Genomic DNA, 16153 nt, shown 5'->3' with positions numbered 1-16153 from the left:
ACGTGTACGTTCCCTTGGAACTGGAATCATGGCGGAATTTCATGTGAAGTCCACTTCGCAGGGCACTTACGGTCGAATAAGCCAACGCTTGAATGCTGCTGCCTGAACAAGAGACCTCCTTACTGAAGTGAAAGTGTTGGCTGGTGTCACTATCTCGCGAATGCGCCGGCAGATCTCCACCAAATTCGGGGATCCCTTCAGCTCAAGGAGCCCTCTTGAACGCCACCCTCCGCGCGTCGGTAGCCCCCCGGGATCGCTTGATCGGTCGGCGCCGTAACGCGAATTTAACCACCCGTAACTCCCGAACCCCGGGGGCTATCGACGCGGGGGTGGTCTCATTCGAAAGCGGGCCTCGAGACGTACACTCGATTCGCCTTCGAGAGGGTTCCTCGAGCTGAAGGGAACCCTGAATTTGGTGCGGATCCGCCGCGCCATTACGGAGATATGGCCGTTCAAAGTTTCAATGGTTTTCCATAGACTTAAGCTTTAAAGCGTTTCATCCAGGTCGCCAGTAGCAAACAATGGAGCGTGCTCTGCTGGACAAACTAAGTAATTACACCATTTCAAGCATTTTATCTGCGTTATATGCTCTGTAAAAAAAATGTCATATCGGCGGCGTAGCGGCGGCATATTTGCCGATACCGATATATCGGCGACAGGCTCATATCGGCCGATAATATCGGCAAAACATATATCGGTCGGGCTCTATTACTTACATTACCTGTCTCACTTTCACTGCTTTGCTTTCTCAGGTATTTTCATTTTTGTACTTTTGCTACTTATATTATTTTTTGTAACTTTACTTACTTTACATACTTGCATTTATTTCAGCACTTTTATTATTCACATTACTTTCCTTTCTTTACTTGTTTGCGTCACGTGTTACTTTTATTACTTTAATTTCCATATATTAGTTTTGTTAACTTTCCTTACTTTACATACTTCCTTATACTACTTTACTGTACATTCAATTTTTCAAATAATTTATTACTTTCCTTGCTTATGTTACTTTGAGTACATTTGTTACTTTCCTCATTTGCATTACTTTGGGTATTTGAGAACTTTTAAACTATGCATTTTGTAAATCCTTATATAGCTGAATCTCGCTTTAGATAAAGTATTTTAAACTGGGATACAGTAAATGTTATTGACAAATGTGTTTAACAAAATAAATGTTATAAATAAAACATAAAAACAACCGAACAAACAAAACAAATACATTCTTGTCTCCTTCAACCCCACTTGTATACATTCATCATTATCATATAAACTGGTATAGGATGCAGCCTTCAGTTTTGTTTTTAAATGCACAATAGTACATTAAATCAAATCCATGAACATTAGCAGCTTTGGACCTGTATGGCAGGTTTTCTTCTTTATAACCACACCAGTTTTGATGCCTGTAAAAATGGCAGTTTTGTTTCTCACAGAACTCTCTCAGACTATCTACAGTTGTGTCTGTACAAGGCGACACAGGAAAAACATTTGTGAGATTTTTTTTCTCATACCTCCCCCTTCTTTCCAATTCATTCCTTTAAACAGGCTAATGCAATTAACTATTCAGTGAAGAAAAAACACTAAAAGATCCTGTCCCCCCTCTCTCTCTCTCTCTGTCTCGCTCTCTCAGTAGTGAATAGCAGTGCTCTGGTCTTGGTTCAGTGAAGTGTTAGAGTTCACTGATCTTACAGGCAGTGTTTGTTTTAGCACGCGTGTTTCCATAGATCTCTTGTTCCTGGCGCAGTGTCTCTCTCACACTCACTCATCCTGACTGGGCTTTGTACTGATGTTCTGTCATAGTACGCAAAGCTTAATAGTACTTCTTGTCTGCATAAAGAAATTCAAATGATGTTTGTTTAACAAAAGTGTATTGCTGCGTTACATTGTCATGTTGTTTTTTGTCAAATAAAGTGCATTGTCTATTTTTGTGCAAACCCATATTTTCTCCTGAAAGAAAATGTCTATTTTTGAGTACTCAGCAAATTGTATTATGGTCCTGTGATGGTATGATATACACTATAAACTATAATATAAATATAAAATCCGACATTTTAATACATGCCATCTTTACAAGTATAATTTCCTTCTTTATGTAGCCTAGCTGAAAAACAAAAACCAGACTAATTTTTTTCTTTGTCTTGTTTTCAAAATGGTTCTCACACTTTCACACACTTTCTCCCGGGTTCCCCCTCAGTATATGTGTGAGAGAGCAAACCAGGTGTTGTAGTTTTATGGCTGTTGTGTTGCCGTATATAGGCATGTCAAAGATTTCAAACACCCTAACTACGTCACTTGCAGGTTTTGAAGAACAAGTTCTCAGTTTTATTGCTTTATTTGTTCCCACAAACAAGCAGAAGACCTTGAGGCTAAACTACGCCTGACATGGAGCTGTACAGTAGAAATACCTCGATTTGTACGTAACGCAGAGTTGCTCTTCAACTTTTTGGTGCTGTGTGTTTTGTTGGAGAAATTCGTGTCACAGACCTAGAAAAACAGAAAAATCTTATTTAGGATATTATATGCGTCACCAGACACCAAAACAACTTAGAGCAACTTATCTGCGACAACAACAACATAAACTAAATACTAAAATTACTAAAAATACTGAATGCAATTCTAATTTATTTTTACTAAAAATATACGAATGACACACTTCATTTGCTAAGATTCTCAAGTGCACAGCTAGTTGACACTTTACAATCCCATAATGCCACGGGAGCTGGGAAGTTGTCAGATAAAAATTCATAAATACATTTTAAGCCAAAAAAATGTTTTGGTTACATTCTTCAAAATATTTTCTTTTGTGTTTTACAGATTAAACGGAAAGTCATACAGGTGTCGAACAAGATGAACAAGTAAATGATGACAGAATGTTCATTTTGGGGTGAACTATCCCTTTTACAACGCCTGAGTGAATTATTTTCCAGATTGTTAGTACGTTACAGGTCAGAGCATACAGGTCAAACGACAGTGTCAGCTGGGTGGATGTAGCGAGTCCAGGAATGCATTTATACTACACACCTGCATACCTAAACAACATATTTAATTAATTAAGTTCATTGAAGTTAATCTCTGTACAACAATAAATGCTGTATTATTCATGCAAACACAGAAGTTGGCGATACCACTTTGTGAAGAAACACTTATAGATGCAATCCCCTCACCTTTTGTTCAAAATTCACCTTTTTTGAGATCAAAATATCAAAATAGGTCACATATGAGATTCGTGTAGATCTGATGAGAAACATTTTGGGTAATTTTTTCTGTATACTGGACCAGACAGATTAAGGTCACTGTTCTTGATGCTCGAAATATTCAAAGAAATGTCAAAATATTGAATTGACGCTTCGCAAAAACCCGCCCTCCTTAGTTACTGTTGCTATGTCCGACAAACAATGCCGCTCTCACACTACACATCATGTTCTGACGCAGTCACAAAAACATTGCGGAGCAAAGAGGACACTGACAAAATTTTTTTATTCAAACAATAAATGGCGTTTTGTGGCTCTTTAATGTGTCGTGACAGATCGCTGGATTGCCTCAGTTCAAGCGGCACGTGAACCGATTGTCTTTTTATATTTACTTAAAGCACGAAATAAACATGAATGAACATCAGAACGTATTTTGTTTCAATCACGGAAAGATGTCAATACACACAATTTTTCAAGTTTAAGTCCACCAAAGGTATTCTACTCTCCTGTCTGATTTGTTTTTCGGACAAGATGGCAGATTCTGCGTTATGATTGGTCAGAGCACCTGTCAATCAAGCTTTTTGCGAAGGGTCAGTTGAGGGTGGAGGTTCATATGAATGTATCTCTGAAGGGAACTGATTGTTTTCAGAAAATTTCTGATGGCATTTTCTTTTAATTTTACCTCCAGCGGCACGTGAACCGATTGTCTTTTTATATTTACTTAAAGCACGAAATAAACATGAATGAACATCAGAACGTATTTTGTTTCAATCACGGAAAGATGTCAATACACACAATTTTTCAAGTTTAAGTCCACCAAAGGTATTCTACTCTCCTGTCTGATTTGTTTTTCGGACAAGATGGCAGATTCTGCGTTATGATTGGTCAGAGCACCTGTCAATCAAGCTTTTTGCGAAGGGTCAATTGAGGGTGGAGGTTCATATGAATGTATCTCTGAAGGGAACTGATTGTTTTCAGAAAATTTCCGATGGCATTTTCTTTTAATTTTACCTCCATTTATTGCATATTAAAGTAGTGTTTATCCACCTTTTTTTCAGGGTAATAACGGGCGCAGCCATTTGTACATTTTGTGGGACTGGCTTCCGGTGTCATTTCCAGCTATTTTTAGCTGTACAAAACAGCTTGTTTTGCTGCTTGATAATGCAAACTGGTGTGTCAAACCTTATTATTTTAATGTATGATCTTTATTATGAACACACTGGTTTGTAGAGCAAACAATTTGACCTTTTACTGCACTTTGGTCTTCTTGTTATTTCCCTACAGCGGCTAATGAACCAAAAATCTTGCACATTCACAAAAAATGGCTTATTTCTGTGTTGAAAAATAAGGTGGATAGTTTACAGCGGTAGCCATGGAAACACAATATTGTGGCTGTTCCATAAGCGCCACCTGCCGTCAAAGAGTGAATGCAGTTTTAGCATAATTTCACAAAGCTAAAGTGAGACCATTGTGTTTCCCTTAAATCTTGAAATTATGCAATTTAATTTAAATGAAAAAAATGCTCATGTATGTAGCATCGTTTGTTAGAATGTGATTTAAAAACAGTGGTTGCCTCTAATGGTTATCTGTTCAAGAAAAATAAGCAATCTGTATCAGTATCGGCCAATATGCTTGTAAAAAAATTGGCAATCGTAATTTGCCATGAAAAATAATGTACGTTTTTGTAGTTGTAGCCTATACTTATAGCCTATGACCTATAGTCATAACTTTCACTGACTATTAAGAGTAAGTCGAGCAAGTGAGTACACTGCTCCACTCAAACTGAGAGAGTATACACACACAAACACATATGTGTGTTAATGTGTGTGTGTGTATTTTGAATGACAATGTATATATACTGGTGGTGTCCAACTGGATAAATTCTGATCGTAGTGGTGGGCCGCTTGGACCAGAAATTATTTTTTTAGTTGAAAACAGTGTTGTGTAAATGCATTCAGATCAGATCTTATTCATTACCAATTTATTCAGAAGTTCTCTTTAATATAACTGGCTGTAAATGGGATGTAAATTATGAGCTAGTATTGACAGTGTGTGTAATTGTGTCCTGCAGATAGACGCGGATGAGGATCCAGACCGGGGGCAGCCGTGTATGCGCTGTGGAGAACAGTGTCCTGGCTTCCGCATGCATGGATGGAGGTAAGACTGCGGCGCTAAAACTTGAGGAAAGACCCAGAACGAAGGCTATCAAAATTTCCTTGTCCTCCCATTTTACTGTCTTTTTGTCACTTGAAATGAAAATGATGCGAGACAGATTCAAAGCAACACATTCGATATATGTACTACAGGATCCGACCCTTTACTTGCTTTTGAAGGACATTCATCCCAGGCCTGGGAATGTGCAGATGGAAACTTAACATCCTCAGACATAACATCTTGGATAATTGTTTTAGTTATACGTTTGTTTTGAAATTAAGTTGCGGAAAAGGAAAGGAGGGAATATGGTGCTGATAAACGACAATCTGTGAGGACCAGATACACTGTGTGTGTGTGTGTGGAGACCTGGGATTCTTGTGTGTAACGTGAGATGTCTAATCATATTTCCAGAGCTGGTAATGAGAGCTGCGCAGTGTTTACACTGAGCACACTTCACTGTTACACCATTAGACAAGCATCAGCTGAAGAATGAGGAGCTTTAGTGTAGCTGTAGTGCGTTTTTGTGTTCTCTGCTCTCTAATGCTGATCTCATTATAATATTGCAGGGTTCTTGATGGTTCTGGGAATTATAATATTGCAGGGTTCTTGATTGTTCTGGGAACGAGTTTATGACTCCAACATTATCCACATGTAAACAATCCAGATCACTTGGCATCAGCTGGTAAACGTGCCTGCTTGACTGTTTAACAGATGCTGTTTCACTTTCTCTTGTGTCAGTTCCAGAATTTCACAGACAGACTTGTGAATGAATAATACACAACATACTTTTATCAAAAAACAATTCTAAAATACACATTTGAATTTTAACACATTCGAGTCTGTTTTGCAACCATTAGGCCTATTTTTGTAGCTATATGTATTCACTCATAAAAATGCTGGGTTAAATACAATCCAGTGCTGGGTGAAATATGGACAAACCCAGGAATTGGGTTGTTTTGACCCAGTGGTTGGGTTAAATGTTTAACCCAACCTTCTGGGTAGTAACCCAACCGTATTTAACCCAGCATTTTTTAGAGTGCATATAATATACATAAGCACTTGACTTAATTGTTAATTTTTGGCCTTGTGTATTCGCCATTGAAAAATCCATCAATCAGCAGACACGTTACTTCTGAAATCATGACCACTTACACACAGTAGATTTGGAAATATTCATATTTATTTCAGAGGCTGTTCAGAGCTGTAGATTGTTTCCATAAGATTAATTTTAGATGTCAGGAATAAGAATCCAAAGGGCAGTTTGTGACGTTAATACATGCCAGCTGTTGATCCTTCTTTTTGTGGGCATTTTTTTTTAAACATCACAAATGGACCATGTGACTGCTGTAGTTTAGCTGTCTTAGAAGTCTCTCTTTTTCAGAATCACTTGCCAATTTCTTCATCAGCTACTGCAATAATTTAATCTGTTTAGCTTTTATGCACCACTGTAAAAAAAAAATGATGGCATAAGTTCTGAGAGGTTTTACTTTTGTGCGACACTACATCCACACTAATAGGTGTCAGTATGCAGTATAAGACCACTGTTGTATAAGGGCACATAAGGGTTAAAATATATATTTGACTGAAAGCACATATGTATGTCCTCGCAGTTTAGGGGCATATTTTGACCACTTGTTTAAATGCACACTATAAAAAAATGCTGGGTTAAAATTTTAAAAACAACCCAGCGCTGGGTAAATATTGGACAGAACACATGTAACTCAGCAGCTGGGTTGTTTAATCGGAGACAAGCTCAACCCAGCGGTTGGGTAGAAAAAAATAACTCGGTGTTAAAAATGACCCAGCAACTTAGTTACAGAAAAACTACCCAGCACCTGGGTAAAAAATAGTAAGAAATAACCCAATAAAATGACCCAACAAGCTGAACCCAACATTTGGGTTAAAAAAATAAAATAACCCAGCACCTGGGTAAAAATATTAAAAACAACCCAATAAAATGACACAACAGGCTGAACCCAGCATTTCGGTTAAAAAATAACCCATTATTTTTTAGAGTGCACACACATGCCTCAGAAACACTTACCTTCAACTAGCAGCCGGTGTGTGAAGAAGCCAGACAATGACCTGGAACAAATGCTAAAGGACATGAGGCATTCCAGTGAGTTCAAAGGTGTGTGTGTGTGTGTGTGTGTGTGTGTGTTTTATACATAGCTATATGTTGGAGGGAAAATTGTTGCAAGAATTTTTAAAAAATATCAAATTTAATAATGTTAAAAATGGTTAATGAATAAAGTAAATAATATAAAAACCTATAAAAAAAAATCATTTTCAGCAATTGAAATAAATCTGAAATAAAATAGATTTAAAATATAGACTTGAGAAATGTACATGAAATATGTTACCTTGATAACTAAAATAAGTTTAAGTACTTAAATGAATAAAACTGAAATAAAAACAAATTAAAGCTAAAAAATAAATATTAAAAAATGAATAAAAAATGACAAAGGTACATAGCAAAATCACTTAAACTAAAATTATAATGAAAACTAAAAGAATATAAAAATAGATCATTAAAAAAAATGAATAAATGCTAACAGTGTATATAAATAATACTAAAATAACACTGATTTGGAGTAGCATTAGTCTGACTTCTTTATATTTACATAATATAGCATGAAGTCTATGCATGTCCTCATTTAGGCCCTGATTTACTAAAGGTTTGCATGTATAAAAACCCATGCAAACTTGATAGCATGTGTATCTTAATGATGTTATCTTTTGGGGATTGTATCATTCTGAAGCACAAAAAAAATAAAATTGCAAGTTAGCTTAATGACTATATAATTTCAGATGCAATTTGGTTGTGCATCAATGCTGAACTACAGTGAAGTCAGTAATTTGGGGGTTGAAATTCAGATTTCTTTTTGAGATGAAACCGTGCTGGAATGTCATTAATATGTTAATAATAGCCTAATTTCTTTTAACTGAACTCATACAACATTGCCATACATTTTCAAGTATTAGGATGCCATAGTAAATAAATATTAGACTACTATATAAACACACACACACACACATTCCTCTTTTTAGGGGATGTATCAGGACCTCATACTGCTATAAACGAACAAGTGCATGAGATCTGTTCTCACCTTAAATTAGTGGGACGGCACTAGCTTTTGGCACCATTGGTCTGTTTTATTCCCATGTGTGTGTCTAATAGGGGTGGAGCCCACTAGACAGTGACCATGTGCTGATTCTGAATGCATCTCTCACTGACAAAGGAGTATACTTTAAAGGCTTGTGCACTCAACGGTTTGCGAAATGGATCTTTGTGCTCGTGTATCCTACCTCTCTCATTCGGCACTAATCCAAATATTCCATAATATTTCCATATTTGCGATGTAACGTATCTGAATGCTAAACTTTGTACTTCAGTCGCGTTCCAACGGTGACACAGAGGCGGGCGCGCTGATGTTTGGGTCACTGTATTTTATTTTGATAAAGTACCAGCTGCGCTGTCAAGTTAGCAATGCTGAAACTGATATGTTTTGTGTGTGTGCGTGCGTGCGTGTGTGTGCGCCGGCGCGATCACTTCAACTGTTTCCTTATACCAGCAAAATCACCTTTAAACACTTATTGTCTTATTAATAATGCATCACTTTATAAAGGTCTGCTTTTATTGGTGTACACTCACAATGAAAACAAAACATTGTGCTTTTGTAAAATAAAGAATGCAAATAGGATGTCGCTTTCTGCCATTTGAGTTTCCTTTCTGTGAACAAATTAAGCGTGTCACAAAAATGAACTGAAACTCAGCGTATATAGGCTACATTACGTGTCGCACTGTTTTTTTTATATATTTCAAGAATTTATTCCTTGTATGTATATATGTACTGCAGATTTTATATATATAACATAATGTAATAATATTTAGTATTTTCACATCTAGGTGGAAAAAATAGTAATTTGTACTACTGTCTGTTCAAAATAAATGAAAAGAAACCGACATAGTAGATTTGTTTTTTCCCTGTTGTACCGAAATCGTATCGAACCGTGACACCCGAATCGAGGTACGTACCGAACCGTGACATCTGTGTACCGTTTCACCCCTAGTGTCTAAATGAACAGAGCAGAAAGTAGCCATAAATCTTGTTACTGCGCTCTTCAATCTCACACCTGCGGTTCTGACCAGTGTCATACATCAGCATCAGGCGAAATGTGAAAATCTGTTGCCCATTCTTCACTCTTCTTCACATACTACAAACTAATCCAGAGAACAGAAACAAGCACATCTACATCTGCAACAACATGGCTTTAATCTGTCTATGTGCTGCTTTAATCTTTGTGCAGTCTTCAGATTCTGCTCAACAAGATCTTAAGCATTTTGTGTAGTATTTGTTGCAGTGATGTTACTGTCCATCACTGCAACGTTTCTTTTTTCATATTCTACCCGTTGTGCCTTGTTTCTTTTCTTCACAGACTTTTTCCCCCATGTCCACCCGTCTGGCCCCCTATTTTGTGTCCTAATCCCTCCTGTCAGACTAATACGATTAGTCCTTTCAGGTCCTTCTGCTGCCAGACTGCAGGAATAGAGCCATCAGACTCCCACACTTCCCCTGCTCTCTGAAGAGTTTCCCTCTCCTGTCTCACTGCTTCTTAATTTAGTCATTGACTTGCTCTCATTTACTCACTCTCATTTCCCTCCTTTATGTCACACTTTTTTTCTTTAGATCAGTGTGGGCGAGTAACAATGCTACCTACTGTACTAATAATATTTATCAGTATTCTGACAGTAGTTGAGCTGTTTTCAGACTAGATGGTGTTTCCAATAACTACTTTTTTTTTTTTAAAGGTTATTTAGATTCAAGTTCCAAAGTGTTTTTATTTTTATACACTACATTTTAATTGTTCTTGGTTGGTAAGATTTGTTAATAGTTTTGAAAGAAGTCTGTTATACAAGGGTGCAGGTTTTTGATTGAAAATACATTATCCACCCGTCTGGCCCCCTATTTTGTGTCCTAATCCCTCCTGTCAGACTAATACGATTAGTCCTTTCAGGTCCTTCTGCTGCCAGACTGCAGGAATAGAGCCATCAGACTCCCACACTTCCCCTGCTCTCTGAAGAGTTTCCCTCTCCTGTCTCACTGCTTCTTAATTTAGTCATTGACTTGCTCTCATTTACTCACTCTCATTTCCCTCCTTTATGTCACACTTTTTTTCTTTAGATCAGTGTGGGCGAGTAACAATGCTACCTACTGTACTAATAATATTTATCAGTATTCTGACAGTAGTTGAGCTGTTTTCAGACTAGATGGTGTTTCCAATAACTACTTTTTTTTTTTTAAAGGTTATTTAGATTCAAGTTCAAAAGTGTTTTTATTTTTATACACTACATTTTAATTGTTCTTGGTTGGTAAGATTTGTTAATAGTTTTGAAATAAGTCTGTTATACAAGGGTGCATTTATTTGATTGAAAATACAGTAAAAGAGCAATGTTATGAAATATTATTGCGAATGTTTTCTATGTGAATATATGTTAAAATGTCATTTTCTTTAGAGAAAGCAATATGTTGAGTTTAAATGCTGCTGTTTGTTATGTTTTTGGTTGTAATTATATCAAAGTGTAGGAATACAAAAATACAAATAAAATAAGAAATTACAATTGTAACATTTTACTGTCAAATAACAAATGAGAATATAAAAATAATAATTAAACATTTAAGTAAACAATAGTATTCATATTAATAAAAAATAATAATATTATTTTATAATAATTTCATTTCGATAATTTTTATGTTGATGATAATTTAATTTTTAACATTACAACTGTAAAATTACATATATTTATGGCATTAAAGATAAGTAATGTAATAAGTAATAAGTAAGCAATATACATTATTATATTTATGGTCTTAATTTCTTCATTTCCAAATGTTTCAAACCATCATTTTATTTTGACGGGGAAAAAAAAACACTGGGAGTCTTTAAAGCGTCTTCTTCTTCTTCCTTTTTTATTTTTATTTTTTGATAAGCGCCTCTTATTGCAAGTATATGGAAAGATGGTTGTGTCATGATGTGTTCCCAAATGCAGTTTTTGATTTAAAAATAGAGTGTATTCTGTTTTTTTTAGTTGCTAAATGTATGTATTTTATGTTGTATGTATTTATGTGGTCACCTTAATTGAAACACAAGGTTGAAGGCCAGAGAATTACAGCACTGATTAAAATAATAGCTTCAATGCATTAAGTCTAGCTAACTTCTTTATAAGGTGGCTTGACTGTAGTTGACCTACTTTAAATTCTGAATAGCTTGTAGCTCAGTAAGGTACAGTGTCAAGGAAGCATCTCAACAGCTATTCATGTATAAAATCTGTTTTTTATAGCGTTATTAACTCACCAGTGCACATGCACACAGATTTAGCGCTTCAGGCCAAGCACAACACTCACTGGATGACAGGATAACATCACATGCTGACAAGAAATGCATTTCTGAGACAGCAGAGGCGCATGTTTTTGACACTAGAGCCAGAGGCGATGTGTTCGTGCTGTTTATTTGCCCTTTAAAGATATTATCTAGCAGACAGTAGCGCTGGATAGGATTAATTTGAACAAACTGTTTGTTTGGTTTGTTTCACTGAACTGGTAGAAGTGAATAACTCACTGGGATCACTCAAAAGTGTGGGGAACTATTTAAGAAATATATATTTCTTAGTTAATTATTGCTATTTAAATATAGTTGTTGATCTATAAAAGAGAACACATTTTGCGTTGTTTATGGTTGCAACATTTCAGCTGGCTAAAGGTGCGGGTACATGTACAATTAGTCATTGAATTTTCGATTCGTGTTTTTTTTTTTTCACATACAAAAATAACAAATCAGACGGCTGAAACATGAAATACTTATACATGTTGGTTGACCAGTATGGATGTTTTAATGGCCAATGGCGATATCTTATAGAGCAGGGCGGCTAATGGACAATATAAAGCCAAACAAACACTAACCATACCAACAGTGACATCTGTAATTTGGTAAGTCTCAGTGTTGCCAAAACAATAGTGCTACTTCCGACACTTATCGGCCAAACAGAAAAACTTTTCGGCCAATGCTGATAATCAAAAGATTTCTAACCCTGAATTTATTAGCATGAACTGAAATGACAATAACTTCATTGCATTACATACAGGGCCAAATTTAATTTAAAAACACACTAAAACTCCATATTTGTGTGACTTAATTAGGTGTGATTTAGCTAGAAGGTGATTATGTGTGCCAGGATGATGAAATGTCTGTGAATAGACTGGTCCCAGAAAGCGTGCCAGCTGAGCACAAACAGAGAGAGAGAGAGCTGGAGAGGACATCCGTCATGTCACGCGTGTCTGCTGGAGCACAAATTTAGATGTTGTCCGAGGCAGTTGTCATGGAGGTTGTCCAGCTCTTGAGAGAATTTGATTGAGTTACTAGTGAGCTCCTGGTCATGATAAGAGAGTCTGGCAGGATGATACTAGTTGAATTACCCATGGAGAGTCAGGCAGCTATTACTCAACCACTAATTGCTGCCATCGTGACACCTGCACCAAAAAGTGTCCATCTGTTACTGAAACCATATCCATATATAGGTAACAGGAAATTTGCATTATCAAGATAGAGTGCATTGGTGCCCGCCCACTTTTTTCAACTGCGGTGGTTCTGGAAGTATTTTTTCCATTTATAGGGGTTTTTAAAAATGTCTTCTTTAAAGGGGTATAAGCCATGAACCAAAGCTATGCTTTAATTTAAAGTAAAAAAGTACATGAAAATCAGACAAAAACACAAAGGTGCAAGACTGTGTACCTAATGAAAGAACTACAATCCCATGAAGCACTGCAAATGACATAATCGAATGAAAAACAGTGGAGAAATATAAAACTATTCAAGTTGTTGGCTGTATATATACAAATACTTAAAGCTGCAGTCCGTAACTTTTTTTGGTTAAAAATGATCCGAAATCAATATTTGAGCAAGTACATAACCAGCCAGTGTTCAAAACTATCGCCTTACTTTAGAATCAGAATCAGAATGAGCTTTATTGCCAGGTATGTTTACACATACGAGGAATTTGTTTTAGTGACAGAAGCTCCCGCGGCAAGCAAAATTCCCGCGGCGAGTAGAAAGGCTTACAGTTAATGAAGAGCACTTCTAGATCGAGACAGCACATCTTTTCCAACACAGTTACATATATACACCACCTAAAAGCATGTCCTGCCACTGCGCGATTTCCCGGTTGATTCTGCGTCGCAGTCCGCTCTGAACAGCTGAAAGCCCGGCAGATGAAGCGCGCTGTCCGGAATTGCGTCATTGAGCCAGGTTTCCGTGAAACACAGAGCAGCAGAGTTTGAAAAATCCTTGTTTGTCCGGGAGAGCAGAAGAGGTTCGTCTGTTTTGTTGGGTAGAGAGCGGAGATTCGCCAGATGGGGATGCTAGGCAACGCTGTTCGAAAACCACGCAGTCTGAGCTTGACGAGCGCTCTGGCTCACTTCCCCCGTCTGCGCATCCTGAAGCGCTTGATCAGTGCCGCAGCTCCGCCAACTACAATGTTCAGCAAAACGTCCGAATAATTGAAATCCGGTAGGAGATTTTGTGGTGTGTTCTGCCGAATGTTCAGTGGAAAATAATGTGTTTTTTTAACCTTAAACCGCATAAACACATTTCATTACACCAAATACACAAAATAATGTTCTTTTTAGCAGCATCATATTACCCCTTTAACATTAATTATTTTATGCGGTGCGGTGACTGACAGCCACACATACTCTTCAGAACATTAGATTCATCCGTGCTGGAGCCGTGCCCACTCACAACCCACGCAAGCTAGATAATTCCGCACTCAGCTGCAATTCCAGGTTTTCAAACAGAGATGGCGACAAAGGCAAAACTTACGGACTGCAGCTTTAACTACTTTATTACGTCATTTGCAGTGCTTCATGGGAGTGGGCGAGGCTGAATATCAGTTTTGCCATGCTTTGCTCACTGCCACTCTTTGATTGGTGGAAATTTCTGCACAGCATCATGGGTAATGTAGATTTTCACTACGATTTTCTCTATTAAACATGATTATTTGATAAAAATAAATTTCCTAACGGAAACTGACTGTTGCGATGTATAGATATGAACTGATCTGTGTCTGTGTTTATTGGCTTTTTTAAAGAGGCCGCAATCATGACTCATCAACATCAAAGACTATAGAATACCCAAGACGTGTCACTCGTATAGTTTTGAATGAGGAAAAATGCAACGCTCAATATGGCCACGCTATCGAACGAAGCACCGCCTTCTGAGCAAAAGAGCCAATCGCTAATCGGTAAAGTCAGCACGTCACTGCAGCTGCCGTTAGAAGTCCCGGTTGCTATAGAAACAGTCAGCGTTCTGAGACATGCGCTTAGGACTGTGCATGCGCATTGGCTGATCTAGCCTAAAAAATAGGCTTTTTATAATGCTATTTGAACTAGGGCTGGACGATATGGCCAAAATTTATATCACGATATATTTCTTAATTTCGGTCAATACGATATAATTCTGATTTATTTATATATAAAAAGCCTCATAAAAACTGCCAAGAACACACACAACAGATGTCTGTACCTACAAACTTATGAAAAATTAATTTGCCAAGTCTATGAAATCTCTTCCTATAAAACTATTTAATTTAAAAAACAGCGCAAATAAATGAATGTTCACATTTTATTTGTATTTAGCTTCATACAAACAAGAAATGTGAAATCAATGTCAAATAAACATCTCGAATTGTACTGTTTTTGCTGTACTTTGGATCAAATAAATGCAGGCTTGGTGAGCAGAAGAGACTTCTTTAAAAAAAACGATAAAAATCTTACTGTTAAAAAACCTTTGACTAGTAGTGTAGGCTTATTATTCTTATAAATTGAAACAAATGTGCTTCAGCCAGGATAAAGATTTTGAGAGCGGTAGAACTAGCGGTTTCTCCAGTAATGGCTGTAATCAAAGCAGCTCCGCTCATGAACGCTACTTTGTCAGATAAAAATGCCATCAAAACTTTTCTGAAGACAGTCGGTTCCCTTCAGAGACACATTCATATAAAACACCATTTTTGATTTTGAAACTTGCAGTGCTCATGTTTATTCAAGGAAGTCAAACAATAAATCAATGTATGGGAATCACTGGTAATGTATATCGAAATATCGGAAATGTGTTTAAAAATCATATCACCGCTATTGAAAAAAATTATATCGCAATACATATTGATATTGAATTATTGTCCAGCCCTAATTTGAACAAAAGAAACAACATTTATGACACTGTTGTTGTCAGATTTCTTTGGTGATTTCAAATATGAAATTTGATCGTAAGTTTAGTGAACAGTTTTGGAGAATTTCATGTTTCCCCATTCAAAGAGATAGGGGTTGTACTTGCATGCCCGAGAGGCGTTTCAAAGATGGCCACCGAGTGACATGACTTGTCTTAAAGGGGTCCTATTATGCTCTTTTACAAAGTCTTGATTTTGTTTTGGGGGTGTACTAATTATTAAACTACCTTTCTCCCCAGCCTGGCACAAACGGCTCGATTAGTTCCGGGTTTGATGAAGGCCCACCTTCCGAAAACGAAATGTGGTGTGATTGGTTAGCTGTCCCAGTGCGTTGAGATTGGAAAACAGCTTAGACGGTGTTTCAGTACTGCCCCGCCCCTTGCTCTGTCTTTCAACAAAAGCTTTTTGGCGAAACCGTTACTCTGTACTCCCTCATGTTGTGGAAGCTGTCCTCAATAAAATGCGCAGCACACAATAGCAAACTGGGGTTATAATGCTCAGGAACAGAGTTAAAAAAATAAATTGCAACCAC

General features: G+C 37.1%; 1 protein-coding gene across 1 annotated transcript in view; it reads left to right on the top strand.

Annotated features, from left to right (window-relative positions):
* The window catches only part of LOC107703993 (prickle-like protein 3), a 53783-nt gene that overhangs the window by 3780 nt on the left and 33850 nt on the right, over positions 1 to 16153 (top strand). Inside the window, exon 2 of the mRNA XM_016506808.1 lies at positions 5260 to 5345. Coding sequence (XP_016362294.1) covers positions 5260 to 5345 — 86 coding nt within the window. The remainder of the gene's footprint in view (positions 1 to 5259; positions 5346 to 16153) is intronic.

Source organism: Sinocyclocheilus anshuiensis, unplaced genomic scaffold, assembly GCF_001515605.1.
Source record: "Sinocyclocheilus anshuiensis isolate Anshui unplaced genomic scaffold, SAMN03320099.WGS_v1.1 scaffold1574, whole genome shotgun sequence".
Classification (NCBI taxonomy): Eukaryota; Metazoa; Chordata; class Actinopteri; order Cypriniformes; family Cyprinidae; genus Sinocyclocheilus; species Sinocyclocheilus anshuiensis.
Note: the sequence above shows the minus strand (reverse complement) of the source record. Positions and strands in the feature narration are given on the sequence as shown.